The sequence below is a fragment of the Bubalus bubalis genome, chromosome 21 (assembly GCF_019923935.1).
Source record: "Bubalus bubalis isolate 160015118507 breed Murrah chromosome 21, NDDB_SH_1, whole genome shotgun sequence".
NCBI classification, from domain to species: domain Eukaryota; kingdom Metazoa; phylum Chordata; class Mammalia; order Artiodactyla; family Bovidae; genus Bubalus; species Bubalus bubalis.
In genome coordinates this window covers 13,067,828-13,093,850 of record NC_059177.1, presented here as the reverse complement: position 1 = coordinate 13,093,850, position 26,023 = coordinate 13,067,828, and the positions used below count along the sequence as shown (strand labels likewise).

At 48.3% G+C, this 26,023-nt stretch overlaps 1 protein-coding gene across 4 annotated transcripts in view; it reads right to left on the bottom strand.

The window, feature by feature from the left end:
* LOC102400588 (myosin VIIA and Rab interacting protein) overlaps window positions 1-26,023 on the bottom strand; it is a 232,312-nt gene that overhangs the window by 50,720 nt on the left and 155,569 nt on the right. For all 4 annotated transcript variants that reach the window (XM_044933509.2, XM_025272761.3, XM_044933507.2 and 1 more), the window contains 3 exons: window positions 19,363-19,510; window positions 16,829-17,457; window positions 1,604-1,843 (listed from right to left, as the gene is read on the bottom strand). In XM_044933509.2, the coding sequence (XP_044789444.2) occupies window positions 1,604-1,843; window positions 16,829-17,457; window positions 19,363-19,510 (1,017 nt within the window). The remainder of the gene's footprint in view (window positions 1-1,603; window positions 1,844-16,828; window positions 17,458-19,362; window positions 19,511-26,023) is intronic.

The window sequence follows — 26,023 nt, the reverse complement described above, 5'->3', positions numbered from 1 at the left end:
GGCCAGCCCCCTGCTGAGCACCCCAGCAGACTGCTCTATGGTGGTCCCTCCTGGGCTAGCCAGCCCCCTGCTGAGCACCCCAGCAGACTGCTCTATGGTGGTCCCTCCTGGGCTGGCCAGCCCCCTGCTGAGCACCCCAGCAGACTGCTCTATGGTGGTCCCTCCTGGGCTGGCCAGCCCCCTGCTGAGCATCCCAGCAGACTGCTCTATGGTGGTCCCTCCTGGGCTGGCCAGCCCCCTGCTTAGCACCCCAGCAGACTGCTCTATGGTGGTCCCTCCTGGGCTGGCCAGCCCTCTGCTTAGCACCCCAGCAGACTGCTCTATGGTGGTCCCTCCTGGGCTGGCCAGCCCTCTGCTTAGCACCCCAGCAGACTGCTCTATGGTGGTCCCTCCTGGGCTGGCCAGCCCCCTGCTGAGCACCCCAGCTTGGCTGCTCAGCAGATGAAGGGGGCTCACGGACTATATATATGGGTTACCAGCAGTCATTAGCTGAGAGAGCCTACTCTCAGAATAGGGAAAAAATGGATCCTAAGTACAAAGAATTCGAGATATTACCAGACAAGATATAATCTGAGTTTCAGAAGCAGCAGCTTATAGAGGAAGGAGCCTGTGACTTGAGGCCAAGAGGTTTGTGATGCAGCCTCCGAAACTTACTAGCTGTGGGCCTTGAGTGAGGACCTTCACGACTAGTCTCAGTTTCTTCCTCTGCACATGGGGCTGTGTCTGCCTCAGAGGTTTTACATTAAATGAACTGACACATGCAAAGCACCAGACACATAGGAGACGCTGAACAAATGCTGGCTTCTCCCCTGCCACCGGAGGCAGCGGGGTCAAGTCTAGGGTGGACGTACTTAAGGAGGAGCTGTAGGGGGAACCCAGGCATGTCATGGAGGATGGTGGGAGAGAGGCTGGGATCCCTTCTGCCAGAGGTAGGGTCTGTTTTCTGTGGTTTTCACACAGCGTCCCTTGGAACTCGGTGGCCTACTTGGGCCTGGAAGGAAGAGAGGATGGTGGGACTGAAGATCAAGTGATTGGGGTTTGGGGGACCCCTCGGACCAGCAGTGTTTGCATCTGATTAGAACCCTGGGATTCCATATAAGGTTTGTTTGGGAAAGGTTCTAAGTAAGTCAAGCCCAAATCTGAAAACTGCAGAGATAGTGACCTAGAAGGCAACTTTCAGTGCGAAGACTTTATACTATGAGATGAAGCTTTAGCGCTGGCTAAAAGAGGGCTGGCTAGATGCCCTCAATCCACAGGAAACATTCCTTGGGGGGAGGGTGGTGTGAAATAACACAGCTCTTACCAGTAAGAGAGACTGTGGGTACTACATTACAGACTCGAAAGGCAAGGGCTGTCTTGATGAAAGATGGGATATGAGAGGTCTTGGGAGATATCCAAGGACACGCGGGGCTGTTTTCCTGATTGAATAACTCTGCATTAATCAAGTCAAGTTTTCCTGGGCTCTCCCAAGTGCACAGGGATGGGCATCTTAGAGAGTGCTCTTTGGGGTCTCAGCACATCTCAGCACAAATACAGAGCTTCGCCCCAGCAGCAAGAGACCAGGCAGAGATTGGGCCGTCTGCTGTGACTTTACAGCCCTTACCTTCTTCAGCTCTTCCTGGACACTCTGGCTGTTGTCTTCAGAGGACAGACTTTCCTTCTGGTTCTCGGACTCAGTCTTGGGCTCGGATTCCTGATCTTCCCCAGAAGAAGTCTCCTTCTCACTCATTTTCCTTGCTAGCTCGTACAGCCTGTTCCTCCGTTTCTCTCCTGTGGTGTCTGTGCCGGCCCGGGGGTGCCGAGCCTCACTGCTGGTGTCAGTCTCTGATAAACCACCTGGCACCTGAAGGAAAGCCAGAATCACAAGCTAAAGACCCTCTGCTACAGCCATGTTGTTCCCGATAACCACCAGGTAAAGGTCAGTCCTTTACAGCAGGCTTCCCTGATGGCTCAGCGGATAAAGAATCTGCCTGCAAGGCAGGAGACATAGGAAACGTGGGTTCAGTCCCTGAGTCGGGAAGATCCCCAGGAGAAAGAAATGACAACCCACTCCAGTATTCTTGCCTGGGAAATCCCATGAACAGAGGAGACTTGTGGGCTCCAGTCTACGGGGTTGCAAAAGTCAGACATGATTTAGCAATTAAACCACCAAAGGTCAATGAAAATGAAGGTAAACTAACCAGAAAATGAGGTTCTTGCTTGATCTGCTTTCCCTATGGATGAGCTCTTACTTTTTATTCTTACTTTCTCAAACATATGCATCTTAACACTTTGTTAGAACTTTAGGCGGAACCAATGCAATACTGTAAAGCAATTATCCTTCAATTGAAAAAAACAAAACTTTAGGCAGGTGAGCATCTGTAGTCAGAAAAGTGAATTCAGTGTTTTTCATTTGCAGAATACTTATCCAGTGGCTACTAGGGGCAACCATGTGCTGGTACTGAGGATGCAGGTCTGAGCAAACCTCCACTAGCTCCCAGTGGAGGAGACACTAAAACCCTGCTAAGTGCAGAGAAGCAGGGGTGGGGATGGAGGCTCTGACAGCCCTGCTAAGGGGCGCCTGATGGGAGGGCTGGGAGTTAGGGAAAGCTGGCTTGTGGAAGTGGTGTTTGAGTTGAGATTCAAAGTGCAGCAGTTACCCAGCTAAAAGGGAGAGAGGAAAGAACCGTATTCTGGGCAGATCACAAAGATTTTGAGATGGTGTGAGGTTCTTGTGCACACGTAAGGAATATTATGCCACCTTCCCTTGATAGTCACACAATTACATCTCTGGCTCCTACCATCTCCCTAGAGCTCCCTCTATGAGTAGAGCCCTGATCGGGCCTGGGAAACTCCAGGAAGACATGGAAATCATTAAGTCTCACTCTATTCTTCACCTCATGTTGGACAGATGTGTATGGAATTTTAACAAGATAACCCCCAGCGTACCATCAGGGTCCACTGCACACAATATTAGCTTTTGAATTTCCTCTCTGAGTTGTTCTATCTGTTTAAAAGCCTTGGTCTTTCATGACTTTTATTCTTTATTGAAGAACTCCCGAAGAACAAAGAGAAAATGTACTAATTCTGTAAATAAAACTCCTTCCATCTTGCAATTATTATCTGGGTTCATTGGACCCTTTTATAAATCTAAGACACATGACGAGATTTTCATGATCTCATTTTCCTTATCTTTGGAAATATTTTGCTGTTTTATTATCCTGGGAATTATCTTTCATTACTCATCAAATACTTCCAATTATGCTAAAAAAGAGACTAGAATAACAAAAGAGAAAAATGGAATTACTTAGAAGGATGATTCAACATGGAAATAAATCATCGTCATTTTGAGTCTGCTTTTAGCTCACTGTATACAATTGGGAATTCAAAATTTTTCATAATGGCAAAGGAAAAAAACTGAGAGAACAACATTTCACAATTATTAGATGACTCAGAAGATGAAGTTGGAGAGCAGCTCCACAGACTTGAACGATGATGGACGAAATTGGTTGCCTAAGTAAAATCTCAGACCAAGAGTCTTCAGATAACAGTGGCCTAAGTGAATTTTCTCAAACCCAAGAATCAATAAGTAAACAAAGAATTGATGAGTGAACAAAGAATCAATGAGTAAACAATCTATCTATCAGGATAAGAGAAAAGATGGTGTTTTCATTCAGTTTGTCATTCGACAGGAATGGCTTCATCACACAGCATTTCGCAACAAGAATCTAGACCATCCTGTTCTGCTAAAAAGGTGTGGCAGATTCTTTATGAAGTTCATGTATCAAATTTGCTTGATTCAGTTTATAATTGGACAGATGCTTAAGGGAGCTGTTTATATAAAGGCAATTAAAAGGAGACAGATGATAGAAGTGAAAACAAAAATCACCAGACTGATAAACAGGGTCCCTCGGATGATGATTTTTTTTTTTCTGGCCCTGAGTAAGAATCAATGGTGAGGACCTCATGAAAGGTGGCTGATGCCCCCAGGATACTTGAGAAGGAGGCCTGTGGTCTTAGGACTTGGGGGGAGCTCCACGGGAAGAATGGTCTCTGAGCAGGTTCTTGAGAGATGAGGAGCATTTTAATATGTTGACATGGGATAGGCATTGTTGGTGAGGAAGCAGCAGGATGGTTAAGACCCAGGGTGCATGAAGCTGCTCCGCACAGTTAGAGGAATAAGGCTCAGAGGTGGAGAGCATGGGGAGCTTCGGGGTGTGGAGAAAACAGGCCTGGGTCAGACTGCAGAGGAGTAAGCGTCTGCCAGGTGGAGCTAGTGGTAAAGAACCCACCTGCCAATGTAGGAGACCTAAGAGATGAGGGTTTGATCCCTGGGTTGGGAAGATCCCCTGGAGGAGGGCATGGCAACCCACTCCAGTATTCTTGCCTGGAGAATCCCATGGACAGAGGAGCCTGGCAGGCTACACTCCGTGGGCTCGCAGAGTCGGACACAAATGAAGCGACCTAGCACAGCACAGCAGGCGTCTGTCTAAGGAGTGAGCTTTACCTGTCAAGTATCTCTGGGCTCTTGGGTCTCCCCAGGCTGCTGGTGGCACCAAGGGCACTCAGAAGCTGGCTCATGGAAGATCTTGGGTGTTCCTGGAAGGTGAGCACCCAGGAGCTCCCTAGAGTAGAAATGAGGTAGCTGACCAGGAGCTGCACGACAGGGTTGGAAGTGGATGAAAATGAGACCTGAGGTGGGGCCTGAGGGAGAGATCCAGGGTTCTAACTGAGCACACAGGGGCGGAGCCTTAGACACTGGCGGGATGCCCAGGCTGGGGGCCAGTGCAGAGGATGACTTGATGAACAGGGGCCCCATCACTAAGAGATCTGCAGGGACCAGGAACTGCTCAGCTCTCAGAGGACGCCAGAAGGCCCCTCACAACCCAAGATGGTGAAGCTGGAGAAAGTGGAGGGGTTGGATGACTGGTTATTTACTTTAAAAATACAGTTTTAAACAGAAAGTTGCAAGCGGCTAAGTAAGCGTCTGTTGGATTGGCTGGTTTTACATTCCTGGCTCTTCAGAGTGGGGAGACTGATGAGGAAATTTAAGGGAAAAAAGTTGCCTTTTCTTTGCATATTTCTATTTAGTGTGTGGAGTGTGTGCGTACATGCTCAGTTGTGTCTGACTCTTTGTGACCTCATGCTCTGTAGCCCACCAGGCTCCTCTGTCCATGGGATTCTCCAGGCAAGAATACTGGAGTGGGTAGCCATTCTCTTCTCCAGGAGATCTTCCCGACCCGGGATCAAACCCGAGAATCCTGCATTGGCAGGTGGATTCTTTACCACTAAACCACCTGAGAAGCCCCTAATGTGGCTGCTGCTGCTGCTAAGTTGCTTCAGTTGTGTCCGACTCTTCACGACCCCATAGACTGCAGCCTACCAGGCTCCGCCATCCATGGGATTTTCCAGGCAAGAGTACTGGAGTGGGGTGCCATTGCCTTCTCTGCCTAATGTGGAGATTCTGGCTAAATAAGGATGATGTTATTGTTGTTCAGTTGCCAAGTTGTGTCTGACTCTTTTCGACCTCATGGACTGTAGCCAGGTTCCTCTGTCCTCCACTATCTTCCAGAGTTGGCTTAAATTTATGTCCATTGAGTTGGTGATGTTAGCTAATCCTCTGCCACCCCCTTCTCCTTTTGCTGTCAGTCTTCCCCTGCATCAGGGTCTTTTCCAGTGAGTTGGCTCTTCATATTAAGTGGCCAAAGTACTAGAGCTTCAGCTTCAGCATCAGTCCTTCCAATAAATATATGGGGCTGATTTCCTTTAATATTTGATCACTGGTTTGATCTCCTTGCAGTCCAAGGGAGTCTCAAGAGTCTTGTTCAGCACCACAATTCAAAAGCATCAATTCTTCAGCGCTCAGCCCTCTTTATGGTCCAACTCTCACCTTTGTACATGACTACTGGGAAAACCATAGCTTTGGCTATATGGAACTTTGTTGGCAAAGTTGATGTCTCTGCTTTTTAATATTCTGTCTAGGTTGGTCATAGCTTTTCTTCCAAGGAGCAAGCGTCTTTTAATTCGTGGCTGCAGATTTTGGAGCCCAAGAAAACAAAATCTGTCACTGCTTCCATTTTTTCCCCTTCTATTTGCCATGAACTGATGGGACCAGATGTCATGATCTTAGTGTTTTGAATGTTGAGTTTCAAGCCATCTTTTCACTCTCCTTTTTCACCCTCATTAAGAGGCTCTTTAGTTCCCCTTCACTTTCTGCCATTAGATGGTATCATCTTCATATCTGAGATTATTGATATTTCTCCTGGAAATCTTGATTCCAGCTTGTGATTCATCCAGCCCAGCATTTCTCATGATGTTCTCTGCATACAAATTAAATAAGCAGGGTGACAATATACAGCCTTGTTGTACTCCTTTCCCAATTTTGAATGAGTCAGCTGTTCTATGTCTGGTTCTAACTCTTGCTTCTTGACCTGCAAACTGGTTTCTCAGGAGACAGGTAAGGTGGTCTGGTACTCTCATCTCTTTAAGAATTCTCCACAGTTTGTTGTGATCCACACAGTCAGAGTGTAGTCAGTGATGCAGAAGTAGATGTTTCTCTGGAACTCCCTTGCTTTCTCTATTATCCAATGAATGTTTGCAATTTGATCTCTGGTTCCTCGGCCTCTTCCAAACCCAGCTTGTTCATCTAGAAGTTCTCGGTTCATGTACTAAGCCTAGCTTGAAAGATTTTGAGCATTACTTTGCTAGCATGTGAAATGAGTACAATTGTATAGTAAAAGTTTAAATACCTGATGACAGAATACTCATTCAGATAAACTAACATATCTTCTTTTCCAAGAGATTCTTTGTGGTCTGCAAGTTCTTTATCAGTTCAGTTCAGTTCAGTTGCTCAGTCGTGTCCGACTCTTTGTGACCCCATGAATCACAGCACACCAGGCCTCCCTGTCCATCACCAGCTCCCGGAGTTCACTCAGACTCACATCCATTGAGTCCGTGATGCCATCCAGCCATCTCATCCTCTGTCATCCCCTTCTCCTCCTGCCCTCAATCCCTCCCAGCATCAGAGTCTTTTCCAATGAGTCAACTCTTCGCATGAGGTGGCCAAAGTACTGGAGTTTCAGCTTCAGCATCATTCCTTCCAAAGAAATCCCCGGGCTGATCTCCTTCAGAAAGGACTGGTTGGATCTCCTTGCAGTCCAAGGGACTCTCAAGAGTCTTCTCCAACACCACAGTTCAAAAGCATCAATTCTTCCAAGTCCTTTATACTAATCTTTAATTTTTCGTTTTTGTTTCATTGATACCCTAAAAAAAGCACATTGTGGGTTACAGGGCAACCACCTTGCCACTGAGTGCTGCCAGGGGATTGCCATTCCTTTGTTTGATTTATGCTTCTGGTGGTGCTAACAGGTCTCTTACATTGACAGTATTTAAGTTTTAATGAAGCCATTCTCAAACCGGATACTGTCTGAAAATTCTTGGGTAATCCATGAATTCCCAAGATTGAGAAATACAAAAGTGGGCATAAATGGAGGCGATGGGGACGTGAGGGGTGGAGGAAGAAACTGGAGGGTTCCTGTGGCTGAGCACGGCCATGTGGTGTGGGTGAACACTGCTCCGGGTGCTGCACACACAGAATCTCATTCAAGAGGCCCAGTCGTTCCCTCTGTATCCCTGAGGACACTAACATGAGTAGGCTGTCCAAGGTCATGTGGCTAGAGCGTGGCTGAGCTGAAGATGGCCTGACCCTAAAGGCCAAGCTCTTTGCATTCTTCCAAGATAAAGCTAGAAGCTCCACACTAAACCACACTCCTTGGAGGGAGACCAGATTGCAGAACCGCAGAGCAGGGGAAAAACCCGAGATGCAAAGGATTTAACCTCTTGTTTCACAAGGGGAAATTATAAAGGGGTGAGGAGATCCTTTTTCTAGCGGCACTCTGGCGATGGGTACTCAGATTTTCTCAGTCCCCCTGTCCTTCAGTCAGCCTGGTGGTCTGTCTTTATAGACCTTGGAATCCTGCCTGCTTTAGTTCAGAGCAGCTTTTCTCCACCTCAGCCTCATCACCACCATCATCCAGATTCTCCGCACGTTTTAAGGGAGGAAAGTCAACGTCTTCCAGGCTGGACAACCCCAGTCCTCGCTTCACTTTCCCAGAGCTCACCTTTCAACCGTCAGGTCACTCAGGTGGGGTGGTGGGAGCCTCTGGTCTCCTCCATCCTCTCCAAAGGAGGCCCGCTAAAGGATTACTCTCAGAGGTCACACGTCAGACCTCTGAATATACCCGGGTGTGCTGGTGGCCCTCGTCAGCCCTGGTGATGAAAGATTCTGAACCTGACCTAAAAATCAGAATTTCGGCAGCTTGCTTTTAGGTATTATTTCAGTCAACTACAGAGGAAAGCCCCAACTGGCTAACTAACCCTAGACACTTTTTACACAGCAAATGGCTGTGGTTCTACGTACAAATCCCTTGGCATACACAGTGATCCCGAATTCGAGAAGAGCAGAAAGAACCTGGGGCTAGCCGACTTCACCTGTGCCCCGTTTCTTCTGCGGGCCTGGGAAAGCTCTGTCTCTGGTGCCTTAAGGTGGAGGTTTATCCTTTCCCAATGTATTGATGTTAACCCCAAACTAGATGTATTCACATGCTGTACTCTGGTGAATAAGGCATTTTTAAAAATAACTGGTGTGATAAGAACAGTCATACCTACAAAAATATACGTCAAATCCTTGGTCAGCTTAACAGGGTGGAAATGGGAAGGTGGAACCTGGAATTTTATCAGACAATGCTGAAACACATCTGCCTGCCTCGAGGAGCACTCCTCCCCGCGCGGGGGTCTGAGTTGGGCCAGTGGAGGTGCACAGGGGGGCCCGGGCCTTGGGGACCAGCCTGGTGAAGGGGGTTATGGGAGCTCAGCACCTGGATGTCAGCTGGAAGGCTCAATTTTAACTTTTATAGTTACAGGTCGGTTGTCCTGGTGTGATTCCCAAGCTGTTCTCTGAGTCCTTCGTATTATAAAATTGACTTAAAAATAAACAAGATAAGTGAAAGTTTTAGTTATCCAGTCTTGTCTGTCTCTTTGTGACCCCATGGACTGGAGCCCACCAGGCTCCTCTCTCCATGGGATTCTCCAGGCAAGAATACTGGAGTGGGTCATCATTTCCTCCTCCAGGAGATTTTTCAGATGCAGGGACTGAACCCGGATCTCCTGCATTACAGGCGGATTCTTTACCACTGAGCCGCCTGGAAAGCAGTCCCCGCTCTAGAGAGAGCTCAACATTTCCCTCATGGGGTGAGCATGCCTTACAGGAAGTAAAGGCTTTAACTGACAGGTAGCCCCGCTATTTAATATCCACCCAAAGTAGGGCCACAATTTAACTACAGCAAAACAAAAGTCATCATTTTTGGCCCATCCATCCTAAGTCCCTTCAGTTGTGTCCAAGTCTTTGTGACCGTATGGACTGTAGCCAACCAGGCTCCTCTGTCCATGGGATTCTACAGGCAAGAATACTGGAGTGGGTTGTCATTTCCTTAATATCCAACAGAGTCCTGGTTAAAAATGTAAAGCTCTGAGCACTTGTGTTCATGCACATTTCTCTTCCCCACTGGGGAGAAAACTTAATAATTCATCAGGGCCTATGACACAAGAATGTTAAAAAAAACTGTTATATACAGTAAATATCTCATTGCTTTCTAGACTTGTTCTCTGCAACCAGCTAGTCATGGAGGCACCCAGAAATTCTCACTAACAAGGGGAATCACTTGACAGGTCGTTGTCTAAGATTTTTCTTCTGTGCAGGGGGTATTTGATCATACGTGCTCTCAACTGTTTCCAAGTTACGATCTGTACTTGTGGAGGCTGCTGTGGAGGTGGGAGTGAGAGGCATGAAGAACCGGCCACTTTGTCTCAGAGCAGCTATTTAAGTTTTCATGTAAAGGAAGGTTCCACGCTAACAAGCTATGAAAATCAACGGTGAGGAATTGGGGTGGAGAAGTGGGGACTCTCACCCTTTAGTCTGTGCCTTGGAGGGAATTCAGATACAGTTTGAATTAGACTGAAGGGCTTGCTTGGGAGTGTTCTCTTAACACACCTCAGCGGTAGGTGGATCTGACAGGCAGCTCACTGTTCAGGTGAGGGGTGTTGTCACTCCACAACCACCTTGCATGGTCTTGCAAGAGTCTCAGAGTGCCTGTCTTTGAATTCAGAGCTGTACAGCACTCATGAACCAGGGCCTGGGGGAGGCAGCCATTCACTCCTTTACAGATCCCACAACCCGATCCAGGAGCAGCTCGGACCCGTAGAGGTCAGGTTATTTTGGCCCCTCATAGGCCCAAGCTGATTGAGCTGTCCCTAGAGTCATGTACTGGCCCACACTGACTGACACTGTGAGAAGCAGCCTCCAAAGTGTGTGTCATTTGAAGCAGTTTATGGAGGGGGCTGTATTTATTCTGTGTTCTCTCCATAAGGACCCGTGGGATAAATTTCTCTGGGATCTCAGCTCCAGGAGCAGCATCTTTTAAGGAATGGATTTATGATTCTAATATGGCTTCCGTGACTCAGAAAACTGCTCATAGTTTCCTGCAGATATAAGTTTAATTATCCAATAATGATTTGATGACAACAACGTTAGATCTTACCTCATGCTGTGTGCGTGCTGTGCTTAGTTGCTAAGTCGTGTCTGACTCTTTTGCGACCCTTTGGACTGTAGCCTGCCAGGCTCCTCTGGGGTTTTTCAGGCAAAAACACCGGAGTGGGTTGACATGTTGTGACATTCCAACATGACACTTCCATGTTGGAATCTTCCCAACTCAGGGATCAAATCTGCATTTCTTGAGTCTCCTGCATTGCAGGCAGACTCTTTACCACTGAGCCACCAGAGAAGCACTTCTTACCTCCCATTATCCCCAAAAGTAAAGTACAGATGGACTAAAGAGCTAAATGTAAAATTCAAAACTATAAAGTATTAGAAAAAAACAGGAAAACATTCTTAAAACCTTGGCGATTTAAAACTTTCTCAAACAAGACACAAAATTTAAAGGAAATGAAAATAACTGATAAGTTATTAGTAAAAAAAGCAAAATGGCTGTCTGAGGAGGCCTTACAAATAGCTGTGAAAAGAAGAGAAGCGAAAAGCAAAGGAGAAAAGGAAAGATATAAACATCTGAATGCAGAGTTCCAAAGAATAGCAAGAAGAGATAAGAAAGCCTTCTTCAGCAATCAATGCAAAGAAATAGAGGAAAACAACAGAATGGGAAAGACTAGGGATCTCTTCAAGAAAATTAGAGATACCAAAGGAACATTTCATGCAAAGATGAGCTCGATAAAGGACAGAAATGGTATGGACCTAACAGAAGCAGAAGATATTAAGAAAAGATGGCAAGAATACACAGAAGAACTGTACAAAAAAGATCTTCACAACCCAGATAATCACGATGGTGTGATCACTGACCTAGAGCCAGACATCCTGGAATGTGAAGTCAAGTGGGCCTTAGAAAGCATCACTATGAACAAACCGAGTGGAGGTGATGGAATTCCAGTTGAGCTATTCCAAATCCTGAAAGATGATGCTGTGAAAGTGCTGCACTCAATATGCCAGCAAATCTGGAAAACTCAGCAGTGGCCACAGGACTGGCAAAGGTCAGTTTTCATTCCAATCCCAAAGAAAGGCAATGCCAAAGAATGCTCAAACTACCGCACAATTGCACTCATCTCACACGCTAGTAAAGTAATGCTCAAAATTCTCCAAGCCAGGCTTCAGCAATATGTGAACCATGAACTTCCTGATGTTCAAGCTGGTTTTAGAAAAGGCAGAGGAACCAGAGATCAAATTGCCAACATCCGCTGGATCGTGGAAAAAGCAAGAGTTCCAGAAAAACATCTATTTCTGCTTTATTGACTATGCCAAAGCCTTTGACTGTGTGGATCACAATAAACTGTGGACAATTCTGAAAGAGATGGGAATACCAGACCACCTGATCTGCCTCTTGAGAAATTTGTATGCAGGTCAGGAAGCAACAGTTAGAACTGGACATGGAACAACAGACTGGTTCCAAATAGGAAAAGGAGTTCGTCAAGGCTGTATATTGTCACCCTGTTTATTTAACTTATATGCAGAGTACATCATGAGAAACGCTGGACTGGAAGAAACACAAGCTGGAATCAAGATTGCCGGGAGAAATATCAATAACCTCAGATATGCAGATGACACCACCCTTATGGCAGAAAGTGAAGAGGAACTCAAAAGCCTCTTGATGAAAGTGAAAGTGGAGAGTGAAAAAGTTGGCTTAAAGCTCAACATTCAGAAAACGAAGATCATGGCATCCGGTCCCATCACTTCATGGGAAATAGATGGGGAAACAGTGGAAACAGTGTCAGACTTTATTTTTCTGGGCTCCAAAATCACTGCAGATGGTGACTGCAGCCATGAAATTAAAAGACGCTTGCTCCTTGGAAGAAAAGCTATGACCAACCTAGACAGAATATTAAAAAGCAGAGACATCAACTTTGCCAACAAAGTTCCATATAGTCAAAGCTGTGGTTTTCCCAGTAGTCATGTACGAAGGTGAGAGTTGGACCATAAAGAGGGCTGAGCACCGAAGAATTGATGCTTTTGAACTGTGGTGTTGGAGAAGACTCTTGAGAGTCCCTTGGACTGCAAGGAGATCCAACCAGTCCATTCTGAAGGAGATCAGCCCAGGGATTTCTTTGGAAGGAATGATGCTAAAGCTGAAACTCCAGTACTTTGGCCACCTCATGCGAAGAGTTGACTCATTGGAATAGACTCTGATGCTGGGAGGGATTGGGGGCAGGAGGCGAAGGGGACGACAGAGGATGAGATGGCTGGATGGCATCACTGAGTCGATGGACGTGAGTCTGGGTGAACTCCGGGAGTTGGTGATGGACAGGGAGGCCTGGTGTGCTGGGATTCATGGAGTCGCAAAGAATCGGACATGACTGAGCGACTGCTCTGATCTGATCTGATCTGATTAGTAACAAAATGTTTCGCATATAAAATATACTTAAAGTTAAGGTGAAAGTGATAGACAAGGGGAGAGTATTTTCAGTGTGTAACCATCAAAGACCTAAGATCTACAGTGTAATTAGAAAATAAAACTAATTTCTAAAAATCAAGAAGAAAAAGTCTGACAAAATAATAGTAGGAACATATAAATGTGTCTTTCACAGAAGAAAAAAATGCAAATAGCTGTAAATATAGGGAAAAATATTCAATTTCAGTAGTAACTATGTCAACTAAAAAGAAATATATTTTTTTCCTCACATAAAGTTGGCAACAGTGTAACAGACTGACAACACCAAGCATTGTTGACAGTATGAGAAAATGTGCTTCACAGTGTGTGGCTATGCAGGCTGCTGGGAAGTTTGGAGAGTTTAATTTGGGGAGTACTCATTAAAATTAAAGATCCATTTATGCCTCAAGTCAGCAAGTCTACTCCTGTACTTGTAGAAAGAGGTTTGCACACTGGTACTTTCTGTGGTATTGTTTAAAACACCAAACACTGAAAAAGTCTTGAATATCCATCATTACAGGAACTATTGAATGTGGATCCCTCCCCTCCTTGGAACACTGGGGAACTGAGGGGGTTGGATGTTTGGAGCAACACTGGTAAAGTTCTTTTATCATCAGCATGACTTAGGATTGTCCTTGCCTGGTGCAAGGTGATAATAAAAAGACTGACTTGGATTTGATTTATTATTGTTTTAAAATTCTCATCAGGCAATGCCTGCATATTGCTTGCATCCTGGGCAAATTTCTCCCACTCCCACACTCCCCCCTGGGGACCACTGGGATGCTGAGATCTGTGTGCTCTGACCTCTGCATCACTTACTGTTAGGAAGAAGGGGTGGAAGAATAGAGGGAGTAGGATGCCCATTTTGTTGAAACACAGGTGCATTTACAGAATACTATTTCTCAATGTGCTATACATATATGATGCACAAATACAGCTGTAGTCATTTGCTGGGAGAGAGCAGGGATGTAGGGGTGTGGTCAAGGCAGACTATATCTTTGGTGGTTTAGTCACTAAGTTGTGTCCGACTCTTGGAATCCCATGTACTATTGCCCGCCAGACTTCTCTGTCCATGGGATTTTCTAGGCGAGAATACTGGAGTGGTTTGCCATTTCCTTCTCCAGGGAATCCTCCCAACCCAGGGATTGAACCCGGGTCTCCTGCACTGCAGGCAGATTCTTTACTGACTGAGCTACCAGGGAAGCCCGACTATATCTGTATGTTTTAATAACGTCTATGTTATTTATATATTTGCATATATACATATAAGTATGCGTGCGTGCATACTAAGTCACTTCAGTAGTGTCTGACTCTTTGCGACCCCGTGGACTGTAGCCCGCCAGGCTCCTCTGTCCATGGGGATTCTCCAGGCAAGAATACTGGAGTGGGTTGCCACGCCCTCCTCCAGGGGACCTCCCCAACTCAGGGATCGAACCTGCGTCTCGTGTGTCTCCTGCATCAGCAGGAGGGTTCTTTATCACTATGCCATCAGGGAAGCCCTTATAAGTACACAAATAGTTAAAAATATACATTTATATACCTTTTCTTTTTTGAGGGGAGAACTGCCCTAGTAAATTAAACAGAGGGAGGACGAAGAGGAGGGCCAAGGTTTTGAGGTCCCCAGAAGTTCAATGCCATCGCCACCTAGTGGGGAGGAGAGGACACTGCCAGGGAGGCAGATAGCCTCGGTCCTGGGTCCTTTCTGCTGGCCCTCGCCTTCTCCCTGTTGATGCCTCCTAAGGCTCATCAGCAGAAGACAACTTACAAGTCACCTTAGAATAAATAGGGAACTTCAGGCACCTAGTGATGATGGATAGGTGGCATTTTATACTTGCATTTCAATCATGCAGACAACCCCCAAGAATATCGCTTGAGGCAAGTCACCCAGAGTCCCTGGAAAACTGTCTCCACTTGAGCTAGATGATACTGAATCACAGTTGAACAGAATTTTATAAATTTTTCATTTACGATCACGACAAACTCACATGGCAGATTTGTAATGATCTTATTTTACAGAGGAGAAAGTGAGAGCCTGGACCAAATTTCTAAGTAATATATTAGCAGATCAGGCAGCATTGATGCTAAATCCTGTGATCTGAAGACCTCTGAGGTCATGACTACCTTAAAGGGGGCCCCAGGATCAGAGACCTGGCTGACACATTCATAGAAGCTGATACATTTACTGTAGCAGATGCTGGTGATGTCCCAGGCTATATCCCCCTTGACCTACATGAGTTGCCCACAGCCATGGGGGACAGTTTCTGACCTGCTGATGGTTTTCCACCTCAGATCTAGTCTCTCTCCATCTGAGGGATTTCTCAGGCACCATTCATGCAAACCTGTGTATAAAGTTTAGACCCACCCTGGGTGGGGCCTCTCTCTACCAGTGGGAGATAGGAGACTGGGTAACTGCTGCCCATCTTCTAGGGGCAGAATTCTGAGCTGTGACCCACTTGGCTTCTCAGCAGGTCCCTGGTGGGATGGAGCCCCAGCGGCCTATGTTGTATCTTCACCGGCCTTTCTCATTTCTTGGTTTCACTCTTGGGTTTCCTGGGATTGCTTCTCTCAAAATCTACAACCAAATTTCTAATTCTAGACCTGCTTTTTGTGGAACCCCAACTGAGAATGCAGGGCACGGTAGCTGGGTACTATGGGAGACGCAGTGATGTTCAGAGAGTGGGTGTGGTTTCCCTAGGGGCATAAAACGTCACGATAGTAATGTGACCTGTGATCTGTGACCTGTGTAATGTGAGTGGCAGTGATGATGTGCCTACAGAAGACAGAGGCAACCTGACTAGCTCTTCCACAGGCTCGCAGTTTCAAACGGTTCAAAAGGGCATTTGAACTTTCCAGGCTTTGCTGGCGTCACTTTAGAAAACATTGCTGTGGGAAGGCCCCCGTTGGCATCACAGAGTTTAATACTCAGTCCACGGTGATCACTGTGGAAGAGACCACCATGGATGGCCAGGGAGAGGTGAGGGCAAGGTCACAGCATGTTCATAGACCCGGAGCTGGGGATGAGCGGGGTGTTTCCAGAGAATAGCAAGTTAATCTGGATGTGGGTCCACAAACTACCTGACACTGTAAGTAAAAAGAGAGAGAGAGTGCATAGAGGAGCGTTTTTCTAGGGAGAGATTCTGTAGCTTTAATCAGATTCTCTAAGGGGGTTCATGAGCTAAACCATGAGGGAGGAGGCACTGAGGACTCTCGAGATGGCTTGTGATGGGAGCCAAGAATCACAGATGTTAGTAAACTGTGCCCTCAGTTATGAGAGCGAAACAACAGTGCCTGTGCCGTTGTTTGTGTTCTAGGAGAGAGCTCAGCTCTTTACAAAGTTATCTTATCCACTCATCACAACCATCCTCTGAAGTGGGTTCTAATATTATCCCCATTTGACAGATGAGGAAACTGAGACCTAAGAAGATGCCTTGTCCAAAGTCACACGGCTGGATTTGAACACAGGCAGGCTGATTCTAGACCCCATCCCCTAACTCCATGCCAGGGGCCCTCAGACTTTAACGCACAGCAGAATCACCAAGACAGCTTGGGCTCCATCCCCAGAATGTTGGATTCAGCAGCTCTGGGGCAGGGCCCAAGGATCTACATTTCTAATAAGTTCCTAGGTGCTATGCTTGCTGCTGGTCTGGGGGCCACACTTTGCAAGCCCACTTTGAACTCTAAGCTCTCATCTCCAGAGAGGAGGGTACACCTCTGAGAGTTGTGACCTGTGTCAGCAGCAAAACCAAGTTAAGAACCTGTGTCTGTGGATTCAGAATCCAGGACTCTCCATGCCACTCTTGCTTGGAGAGGGGCACAGCCTACTTAAAAATGAGTGGGTGCTTATGTGCACCCTGCTTTATTACCTGATGTGTGTCCAGCTCCGGGGGATGGCCGCTGGGGGAAGGCAATTCCTTGCTTAGCTCCTCGGAGGCCCCCCGGGCCCTCCTCCACCTTCTGGCCCTCCGATCTGTGGCATGGGGGGCCTCCTCAGGCTCACTGCTGTCTGAGGTCTCCCTGCCAGCTGCCTGAAGGTTGAAGTTCACATCCAGTTCTCCCTGTAGGTGCATCTTCTCGGCTGCGGGGTTCCGGGGGGCCTTCCTCTGCAACCAGGACAGCCTGGCCCGGTGCCCAGCTTCTTGGGATGAGCCCACCGAGGAGGTCTCCGAGTCGGACCACATGGCCTCGGGGTTGGGTGAGGGCCCAGAGGAGGCAGAAGGGCCTTGGTCTGAGCCCGGAGCCTGTGTGGGCTGAGTCTGGGGTTCCCCGGGCAGAGCCCGGGGCTGCAGGCACAGCGTGCTCAAGGCCTCCCTCCAGTCAAAGTCCTCCTCGCTGTCGGAGCCCAGCTCATCGTAGGCGGACGCCACGCTGGAGGCCGCCTCCAGGGCCTGAAACGCGCCGCTCTTAGGCTTGGCCAGCAGGTGGGTTGGGGGCAGAGCCCCATCCTTCAGGGCCATCCAGTTCCCATCGGGGCTCTGCAGAACTGGGGCCACCACTGCGGGCAGGAGGGAGAGAAGCCAGAGAGGGACTGTCAGCACCTCAGAGCGAGGGGCCCCTCAGACAGCCCTCCTCCTCTGTCCCCCTCTTCCTAGAGCTCTTTCTGGCCTCCCCGCCCAGAGTGGGCTCCTCCTTCCCTGAGTTGCTGTGATAGCCTTTCTGGTTTACTCCAGTATCCATCCTGGTTTCTGGCTGACCATGCAGAGGGCTGGGCCCTCCTCCCTGGTGAGAGGGGCCCTGCGGCAGGGGCTGGATCTCAGTCATCCTGCACTGTCCTGAAGACAGCTCGTGTGGAGGAAAGAGCAGAGGCTGGGAAGTCAACTGTAGGGATGCTGTGGGCTGAGTAAACCCATCTCCAGCTCACACTGAGAAACTCAAGAGCAGGGACTGTCCTCAGACCGTTATTTCCCCGCACTGAGCACACGTGGTATAAACGGCAGATGCTCAGTCAAGGTCTGGGAAGTCAGAAAGTGTCTGGGGGGATACGAATTTGTCAAAGACACTGTCAAGACTGAAGGTGGGTTTACTCAGAATCCCTACAGTTGACCTCAGCCGTGGACCAACAGGCTCCAGAGCTGGCCCTTTCCCTGAGGCATAAACAGAACCTCTGAAACTAGTCCATGGACATTAACCTTCTGGGATGACCTCTGTACCTCCTCTGTTCTACATTTCTGCTCTGCTGAGATGGAGCAGTGCCCCCAAGGAGTAACCTGCTTCCTGCGAAACAGATCAGACATCTTTCAAGACTTCTGGAGTTAGTCTGGACAGCTTAGCATGTCAAGGGCCGAGTGGTCCTCAGAAAAACCAGCTGTTTTCTACGCAAGTGCTTTCTGTTCTTTAAGTCTTCATCCTGAAGGGTGCATGGAGTTTTGAGCTGCGTATGAAATCTTTTTTTGTATGTGGTGTTGTCGAGCTAAGTTTTTGTTTCTATGCAATGACAAAATTACATGTAGGTGCCTTAGTTTAGAGAAATTTATGCACAAAACATGTTTTGAAAACCAAGATCCTTCACAAATTTATTTGGAATGCTCATAACCCAGCAGGAACTGTTTTGTGAAATGGACTGTCTGCTAGAAGTGCTTATAAAACCTCCTAAGTTTGTCCATTTCTTAGTCTAAATTTTGAAATGCTCTTGCTTTGTTATTTGCTTACTGTGGATACACTTGTTAACATGAGTAGCTGAAGAGTCCTGACACTTGGGTCTGGGGGCCACATTAGCTGTGGTATCTTGGACGCTGAAATGAATGCCCTGCTAGGTTGGATTGGTGTTCCTGTGAAAGTGAAAGTGTCTCAGTCATGTCCGACTCATTGTGACTCCATGGACTATACAGTCCATAGAATTCTCCAGGCCAGAATACTGGAGTGGGTAGCCTTTCCCTTCTCCAGGGGATCTTCCCAACCCAGGGATCAAACCCAGGTTTCCTGCATTGCAGGTGGATTCTTTTCCAGCTGAGCCGCTGGGGAAATCCAAGAATACTGGAGTGGGTAGCCTATCCCAACTCAAGGGGATCTTCCCGACCCAGGAATTGAACTGGGGTCTCTTGCATTGCAGGTGGATTCTTTACCAACTGAGCTCTCTGGGAAGCCCTGGTGTTCCTGGCCTACATATAATAAGACACCGGCTCCTAGTCCACACAGAACAGGCAGCTCAAGTGGGGCTGTGCAGCCAAGTGATCTGAACCCACCTGCCCACTGTCTCACAGGTCTCAGCAAGCAAACTGCCCACATGGGGAGCATGCCCACCTTATATACAGTGTGCTGTGCGAGAGACCCCGTGACTTGGTGGCCAGGCTGTCCCAGATGGGCACACCCCCCACTCAGACTGATGGTGGGAGGGGCTGAGCAACCTCAGGACAGCCAAGCAGCCTCCCAGCAGCATTTCTGAACCCTGCAGAACAGTTACTTGTCTGGTCCAGCCTGTCCACGCTCTTCCAGCTGGGCAACACCTCCTCCTCCCTCGGGTGCTGCTCCCTTGGCTCCCTTGATGCAGCCTCCAGCGAAGGGGTCCTCAGGGCATCTTCTCTGCTGAGTGAGAATGCAGACTGCGACCGCTGTGCAAAGAAAAGAGGGGAAGGGGTGACCTCATCAGGCACAGTTCCCAGGGGGACTGCCTTCCGATCCGCAGGCACCCCACCGCATGGAGATGACACAGCTGATGGTAATGGCTTTTGTCGAGATTCAGAAGCTTCAAATCAGTACATCCTGCTGTGAAAGTATTAGCTGCTCAGCTGTGTCTGTCTACAATCCCATGGACTGTAGCCCGCCAGGCTTCTCTGTACATGGAACTCTCCAGGCAAGAATACTGGAGTGGGTAGCCAGGTCCTTCTCAAGGGGATCTTTCTGACCCAGGGGTTGAACCCAGGTCTCCTGCGTTGTAGGCAGATTCTTTACCATCTCAGCTACCAGGGATGCTACCTCATGCCATATAATGGCACAAATGGTTCCCTATTTATCCCACTGCAAGTGGCCAGGCCTCCCAGAAAGCATCAGAGATGCAGCAGAATCCAACAGAGCTGGTTCTTACAAGGCTCCTCCTTACCCAGTCGTTCTTCCAGCTGAGATTTCTCAGGGCCAATTGTGTGTGATGAAAATAAGAGCATATTCCCTTCAGAGACCTCTAAACCTTAGCGTTGCAGCAGTGTAAGAAGAAAATTGTAGTACAGTGTAAGTGCTGTGATAGGTAAGTGAACCAAGATGGTCAGCCCACAGTCCCAGAGACTTTGCAGCACATTCCCATCTAGTTAAAATAAACTCTAACCTAAGGACAAGTGGTAGAAATGACTGACAAGAAACATGTTAGAACTGTATCACTTCTGTATGTTACAAATGTAATTTCTAGAATTTGTAGCTCAGATGTTCTATACAGGGAATTTCATCAAACAGAAAGAGACCAATTTTTTCCATTGTCATTTAATGAGAGAATTCTCTTCTCTTGGGGATTTACTTTGCTCTTTTTATATGGGTGAAATGGAGGAAGGAAAGGGCCAAGCTACAGAAAGCATCTCTGACTGTGATACGAAGCACAGTATTATCTCTGACTCCGGCCTTAGGCAGTTTGGCGACACCTGCTGGCCAACATCAACACTAACAAGCCTACTGCCTTCTGTCCTCGGGAGAAACGAATGGGCTTTCCTCCCCTCCCACCACAGATGCTGAGAGTAGGAGACAAACGGGGAGCATGTTTGGAGAGTTGTGGGCAGGGCCCCCAGGCAGCTGAGGCTGGACTGGGGACTCATCTGTACCTGGGATCCAAGATTACTTCTGGTGCAACACCTTGACTGAGTGACTTAATTTCCTGAGAAGCAGAAACCTAATCTTGTTCTAGCTTCCCAGACGGCGCAGTGGTAAAGAATCCACCTGCCACTGTAGGAGACGCAGATTTGATCTTTGGGTTGGGAGGATCCCCTGGATAAGGGAATGGCAACCCACTCCAGTATTCTTGCCTGGGAAATTCCATGGACAGAGGAGCCTGGTGGGCTGCAGTCCATGGGATTGCAAAGAGTTGAACACAACTAAGTGAGCAACTAAGTGCACACGCACACGCACACACACACAATTTTGCTCTGCGCACAGTAAACGTATACTAAGTGGGAGCTTTAAAAACCCGTTTGAGAATAACAGAGGAGAATAGCAAACACCAGCTGTGGGATATCCGGGTGAAAAAACAGCATCATGACTAGGGTTTGGGGAGAGGACAGTGCACTCTATAGCCTCACCCAGAAGGATGGCTAACAGTCTGAGAAAAGAGGGTTGAGGACTGGGGCCCAGTATCTCCATAATCACAGGCCAGCCCGGGGCCCACGGCCCTCACATACTGCGCATCTGCACACTCTCCTGGAGAGGGCGGTACAGCCAGTTCTGGCCCAGAAAGAGTCATAGGAAGCCTCTTCTACTTCCCCTCTCAAGACCTTGAGGCTGATTGAGGAGGAAGATGCATTTGCAGAACAAATACAGAGCCGTTTAAGCTGTGTGCCAAGGGTCACGACCTGACTCCTCTCTGATTACAGGAGAGAGTACACCGGGCCTCCAGGTCTGCCGTTCGATGCAGCAGTCACAGGTTAATGCAGCCCAGGCGTGGAGGAGCTCTCCCCCTCTTATTGATCAGGTAAGATTCTGTGTGCATTCAGTTCAAATAGGCTGTGGCCTGTGGTTTGAAACCCCGTTCCTCAAGCTGGGCTGAGAGTCCTGCTGCTTTAATACTGTGTTATATGACACTCTATTGCAACATCTGTTTTTCTGCTGGGGTCCCCACTAGACTGCAAGCAACTGAGGGCAGTTAAAGGACAGTTAACGGTGACAGCTCCTGGCACAGTAACTGGTATAGAACTGGGAATCAGTGAATGTTTACTGTGGAGCGAATAACTCGAGGCAGGCTACAGGGTAGGTTTTAGAAGTGCCTGTTGACGGTGATGATCTTACTAACTTCTTGGATGACACTGGGGAGCAAGAGAAACAAAGAAGAAGCCCCCTGTCATCCTCACTTATATCATGGATGGGAAGGTCTTACTTGGAGGACAGCCAGCCTAACACACTCGTCAAGTGGTTTTTGGCCCAGTGTCAGTTCCGTCATTGCCAGGGCATGGCAAGCACTGATTCTGTCTCTGGTGCCCTGAACAGCTCTGATACTTGACGACAACAAAGGTTTTCTTGGGGCTGGGTATTCCGGGAGCCATCTTTAATTTTGGGAAATCCTTGACAAATGATGAGTGGCGATCATAGAGGAGAGATCAAGGCTGACAGTCTGTTGGCAGGTGAAGTTATTAAAAATGAAGCAAAAAAATCCTTCCATGTCAAACTGCCATCTATTCAGGGGGATACACCCTTCTTTTTAAAATCTGGCTGTGCCATGTCTTAGTTGGGGCATGTAGGATCTAAATCCCTGGCCAGGGATCGAACCCTGTACCCTGCGCTGGGAGTGTGGAATCTTTGCCACTGGACTACCAGGGAAGTCCCAGAGGGACATACCCTTGACATGCCTCCCACCTTGGACTGGCAAGACCTCCCCCCCTTCCGTGTAATCACACAGATCTTCCTGTCTCTGCTCCAGTCATATTCCAATTTGTCATCTCTTCCACGGACTGTGAGCTCCTTGAACACGGTCTTCTGGATGTGACCCTCAGTCCCACGTTTGTGCCTGATTTTGTAGGATTATAACACGGCCTGACTCTAAGGTGCTGATGGCCTGTTGCCAGGCGCCGTATTCCTGTAGCCTCCCCTGAGCTGTTTTCTATACCCTGGCCTTTATTTTTCTATCTTCAAACTTCACACTATAAATCACAAAATACATGTTTAAAAGAGAGAGGAAATGATAGTGTTTCATTTTGCAGTGGCTCAAACAATATTTTATTTCTGTATGTGTGTGTCAGTAAGAGGTGGCTGGGTTCCACTTCTATAGGACAAAAATGCTCCCTTACTTATAAAAGCCAAGATGAAAACAGGAGAAGTCCTTCTCTGGTCCCAACAGGGAAGATGAGATCTATGTTTTTCATGAGTTAAGGATGCCAGGCTTTCATAATCTATTTCAGGCAAGCCATTGTTTCACACTAGGGAAAAAACTACACCCTGACAATCACGAAAATCCCTAGAGAGCTGCCTCCAGCGCATCTCAGACTGTTGGTCTGCTGTCTCCAGCCAGGGTGGAAAAGCCCTAGTTCTGAGACCTAGACCCAGTTTTGCCACAAGTTCATTGCAATAAACATATGGCCCAGAAGATGGAGCCACCATGACACTTTTACTTGCCCGTTGGTTCAACCTCCTTGCTCTTAGAGGAAAGTGATGGGATCACTCGGTTAATTTATTTGCTTTATTATCCTGGCTGGGCACTCTGTGCCCATCCTTTCACTCCCACCCACGGCGTCTGTTTTCCTTCCTCTTACCCACCCTAGGGTCCATGGAAGAAACAAGGCTGGTGATGTTAGTAAGGGCCGGCCTGAGTTACAGTGTCTGCACATCTATGCTGGGAGGCTGGGCGTGGTGGGTGGAATCCACGGGTCCAGGAGTGTTATCATAACAGCAAGGCTTTGCAAAGATGGACTGAGAATTTCAAATCAGCCCTACCTCTTAACTCTTGGGGCATGAAAGTGTAGTATGTTGGGTAAGGGGTCCATGCCAGCTCCTCCTCCTGGGCTTCCCTGGTGGCTCAGAAGGTAAATAATTTGCCTGCAGTGCTGGAGACTCGGATTTGATCCCTGGATCTGGAAGATCCCCTGGAGGAGGAAATGGCAATCCACTCCAGTATTCTTACCTGGAGAATTCCGAGGACAGAGGAGCCTGGTGGGCTACAGTCCATGGGGTCACACAGAGTTGGACACGACTGAGCGACTAACACTTTCACTTTCATTCTAAGCCTCAGGGATCAGTGCCATGCCAAGCACACAGAGTGCACTCAAGTAAGCATCCGTCAAAATAACAGCATTTATTACGCTCTGCCACTGAGCCAGGGCCACACCTCCATCCCCTCACTCTGTCTGACTGGGGACACATGAGTGACCTGTGGCAGCTTGGACCACTTGCCCACGCACGTGGTTGGTGAGGGGCAGAGGCAGGGCTTGACCTTGGGCCTGTCTGGCTCCAAGGTGATGCTCTGCTGTGCCCTCTTGGTGCTGCGCCTGACACCCTTTCCTGAAAGCCCGGGGACAACGCACTCCTGGCTAACAAGCCTCAACCCAGCAGGACGTGCCATCCAATCCAGCTGGTTCTGAAGCTTTAGACAAAACTCGCAGGGTGATCATCAGTTACTTTTGTTAAAGCTTCCTCTGCAGTCACTGGTCCCCTGAGTGGGCAGCAGCATCCTGCCCTCCCTATATCTCTTGCGATGGTATACGGTTGCTATGACCGCAATGATTATCATCATCACCAGCAGGGCAGACTCCCTGGGGCTTCAAAATAGTCTCTGCTCTCAAGGAGCCCACATCAGGGGTGAACAGAGTGAAAGTTTTTAGTATCAAGGGTTTGTGGGCAAAGGGGTCAACGATATTCGAATGAATAACTGCTGAGACATAGCTTTGCTTTGTATTTCTGGGGTCAGGCACAGCCATTAAATTCAATCCAATAATTATAACAGTCATGAAAAATACTTCAGGTCTGTCCTATAGTCATTAAAGGAGAGAGCAAAATGTGAGGGAGGAAAATGACAAAAACACAAAGAGAAATGGCTGAAGAAAATAGAAAAGGATGGAGAAGAGACAGAGAAAGTCAGACAGAGACACAGCTCAGTCGCTGGGCACGCTGCATGCCTAGCCTCTGCTCTCATCATTGTTATCACTAGGACCACCATATGAATACAGAGATGACTTTTTACATATAGGTGCCCAAGGAGACCGGCACTAAATGAATGATAACCCCCGCCCTGGTGCCTGTTAGGATATTGCATCTTAAGGCTTTGAAAATCAAGACTGCACTGACCCCTTCCTGGCGGACAGCCACACAATCAGAGAGGAAATTAAAAAGAGGGACGATCACACTGAATTTTCTTTCAAGAGAACAGATGAGAAATCCTGTCTGACTGGGGATGGATTAAGTTTGGGTTTTGCAGTTAAGCCCAAGGACGGAGTCCTACAGTGTTACGGGGTTCTGCAGTTATCCCTGGAGCCAGAGCATCCACATCCGTGGAGGACTGAGGACACAGGAGGGAGCACCGTGGAGGCCAGTGGCTCGGGAGGGAGCACTGCCAGGAGGCCAGTGGCTCAGGTGGGAGCACTGCCAGGAGGCCAGTGGCTCAGGAGGGAGCACTTCCAGGAGGCCAGTGGCTCGGGAGGGAGCACTTCCAGGAGGCCAGTGGCTCAGGACCCTCCAGGGTCTGCAGCTCAGGGTCCCTCCTCAAGATACCACGAAAGGGTCACCCTTCAGCCCCCAGCCTCTGCCCCCACCCCCACCATCCCCACTGCTGCAGACGGCATGATTTCATTCACCTTTATCCTGCCTTTCCAGTTTTAAGTTGCCCCTGTGTGTTGCCCCGTCCTCTCCCCCATGCTATGACTTGGGTCCCTGCAGCTGACGGAACACAAGTCCTGCCGGCCAGTCCTGCTCCTTTTCTTGCTGAATGTTCACACCCAGGACCCAGCCTCTATCCTCTGCCCCACACGCGCCCTCGCTGGGGAAGGAGGAACACACACCGAAGGACTTTACGGGCTCGGGGACCCTCCCCAGCCGTGATGCTGCAGGCCCGGACCCTCGGGTCACTGGACGGACGCTGTGCTTCCTGACTGGGGAGAAGGAACCAAAACGTCTGCCCACATCCCGATGCCCCACCCACGGGCCGCTGTGGCCTCAGAAGGCAGCGGTCACTCTCTCACTGTCCTCGATTTCCGTACAGCAAGTGCTCAGGTTGTGAGAACACACACGGCCCTGAGAAAGCCATTCTCCCCACGGGACTCAGTGCAGCTCTTTTCAGAATGAATTGTACAAAGCTTGTTGACAGTGTTATTTTGCCTAAATTGGTCTCTTTAAAAACCCACCTCTATGTGTAAGAGAACAGGCCTCCTGGCCCCCACTCCACGCTGTCTGGCGGGCACATGTGCTGACTACAGATGTTAGGCGTGGCAGCCCCGTTTCTATGGGGAGAA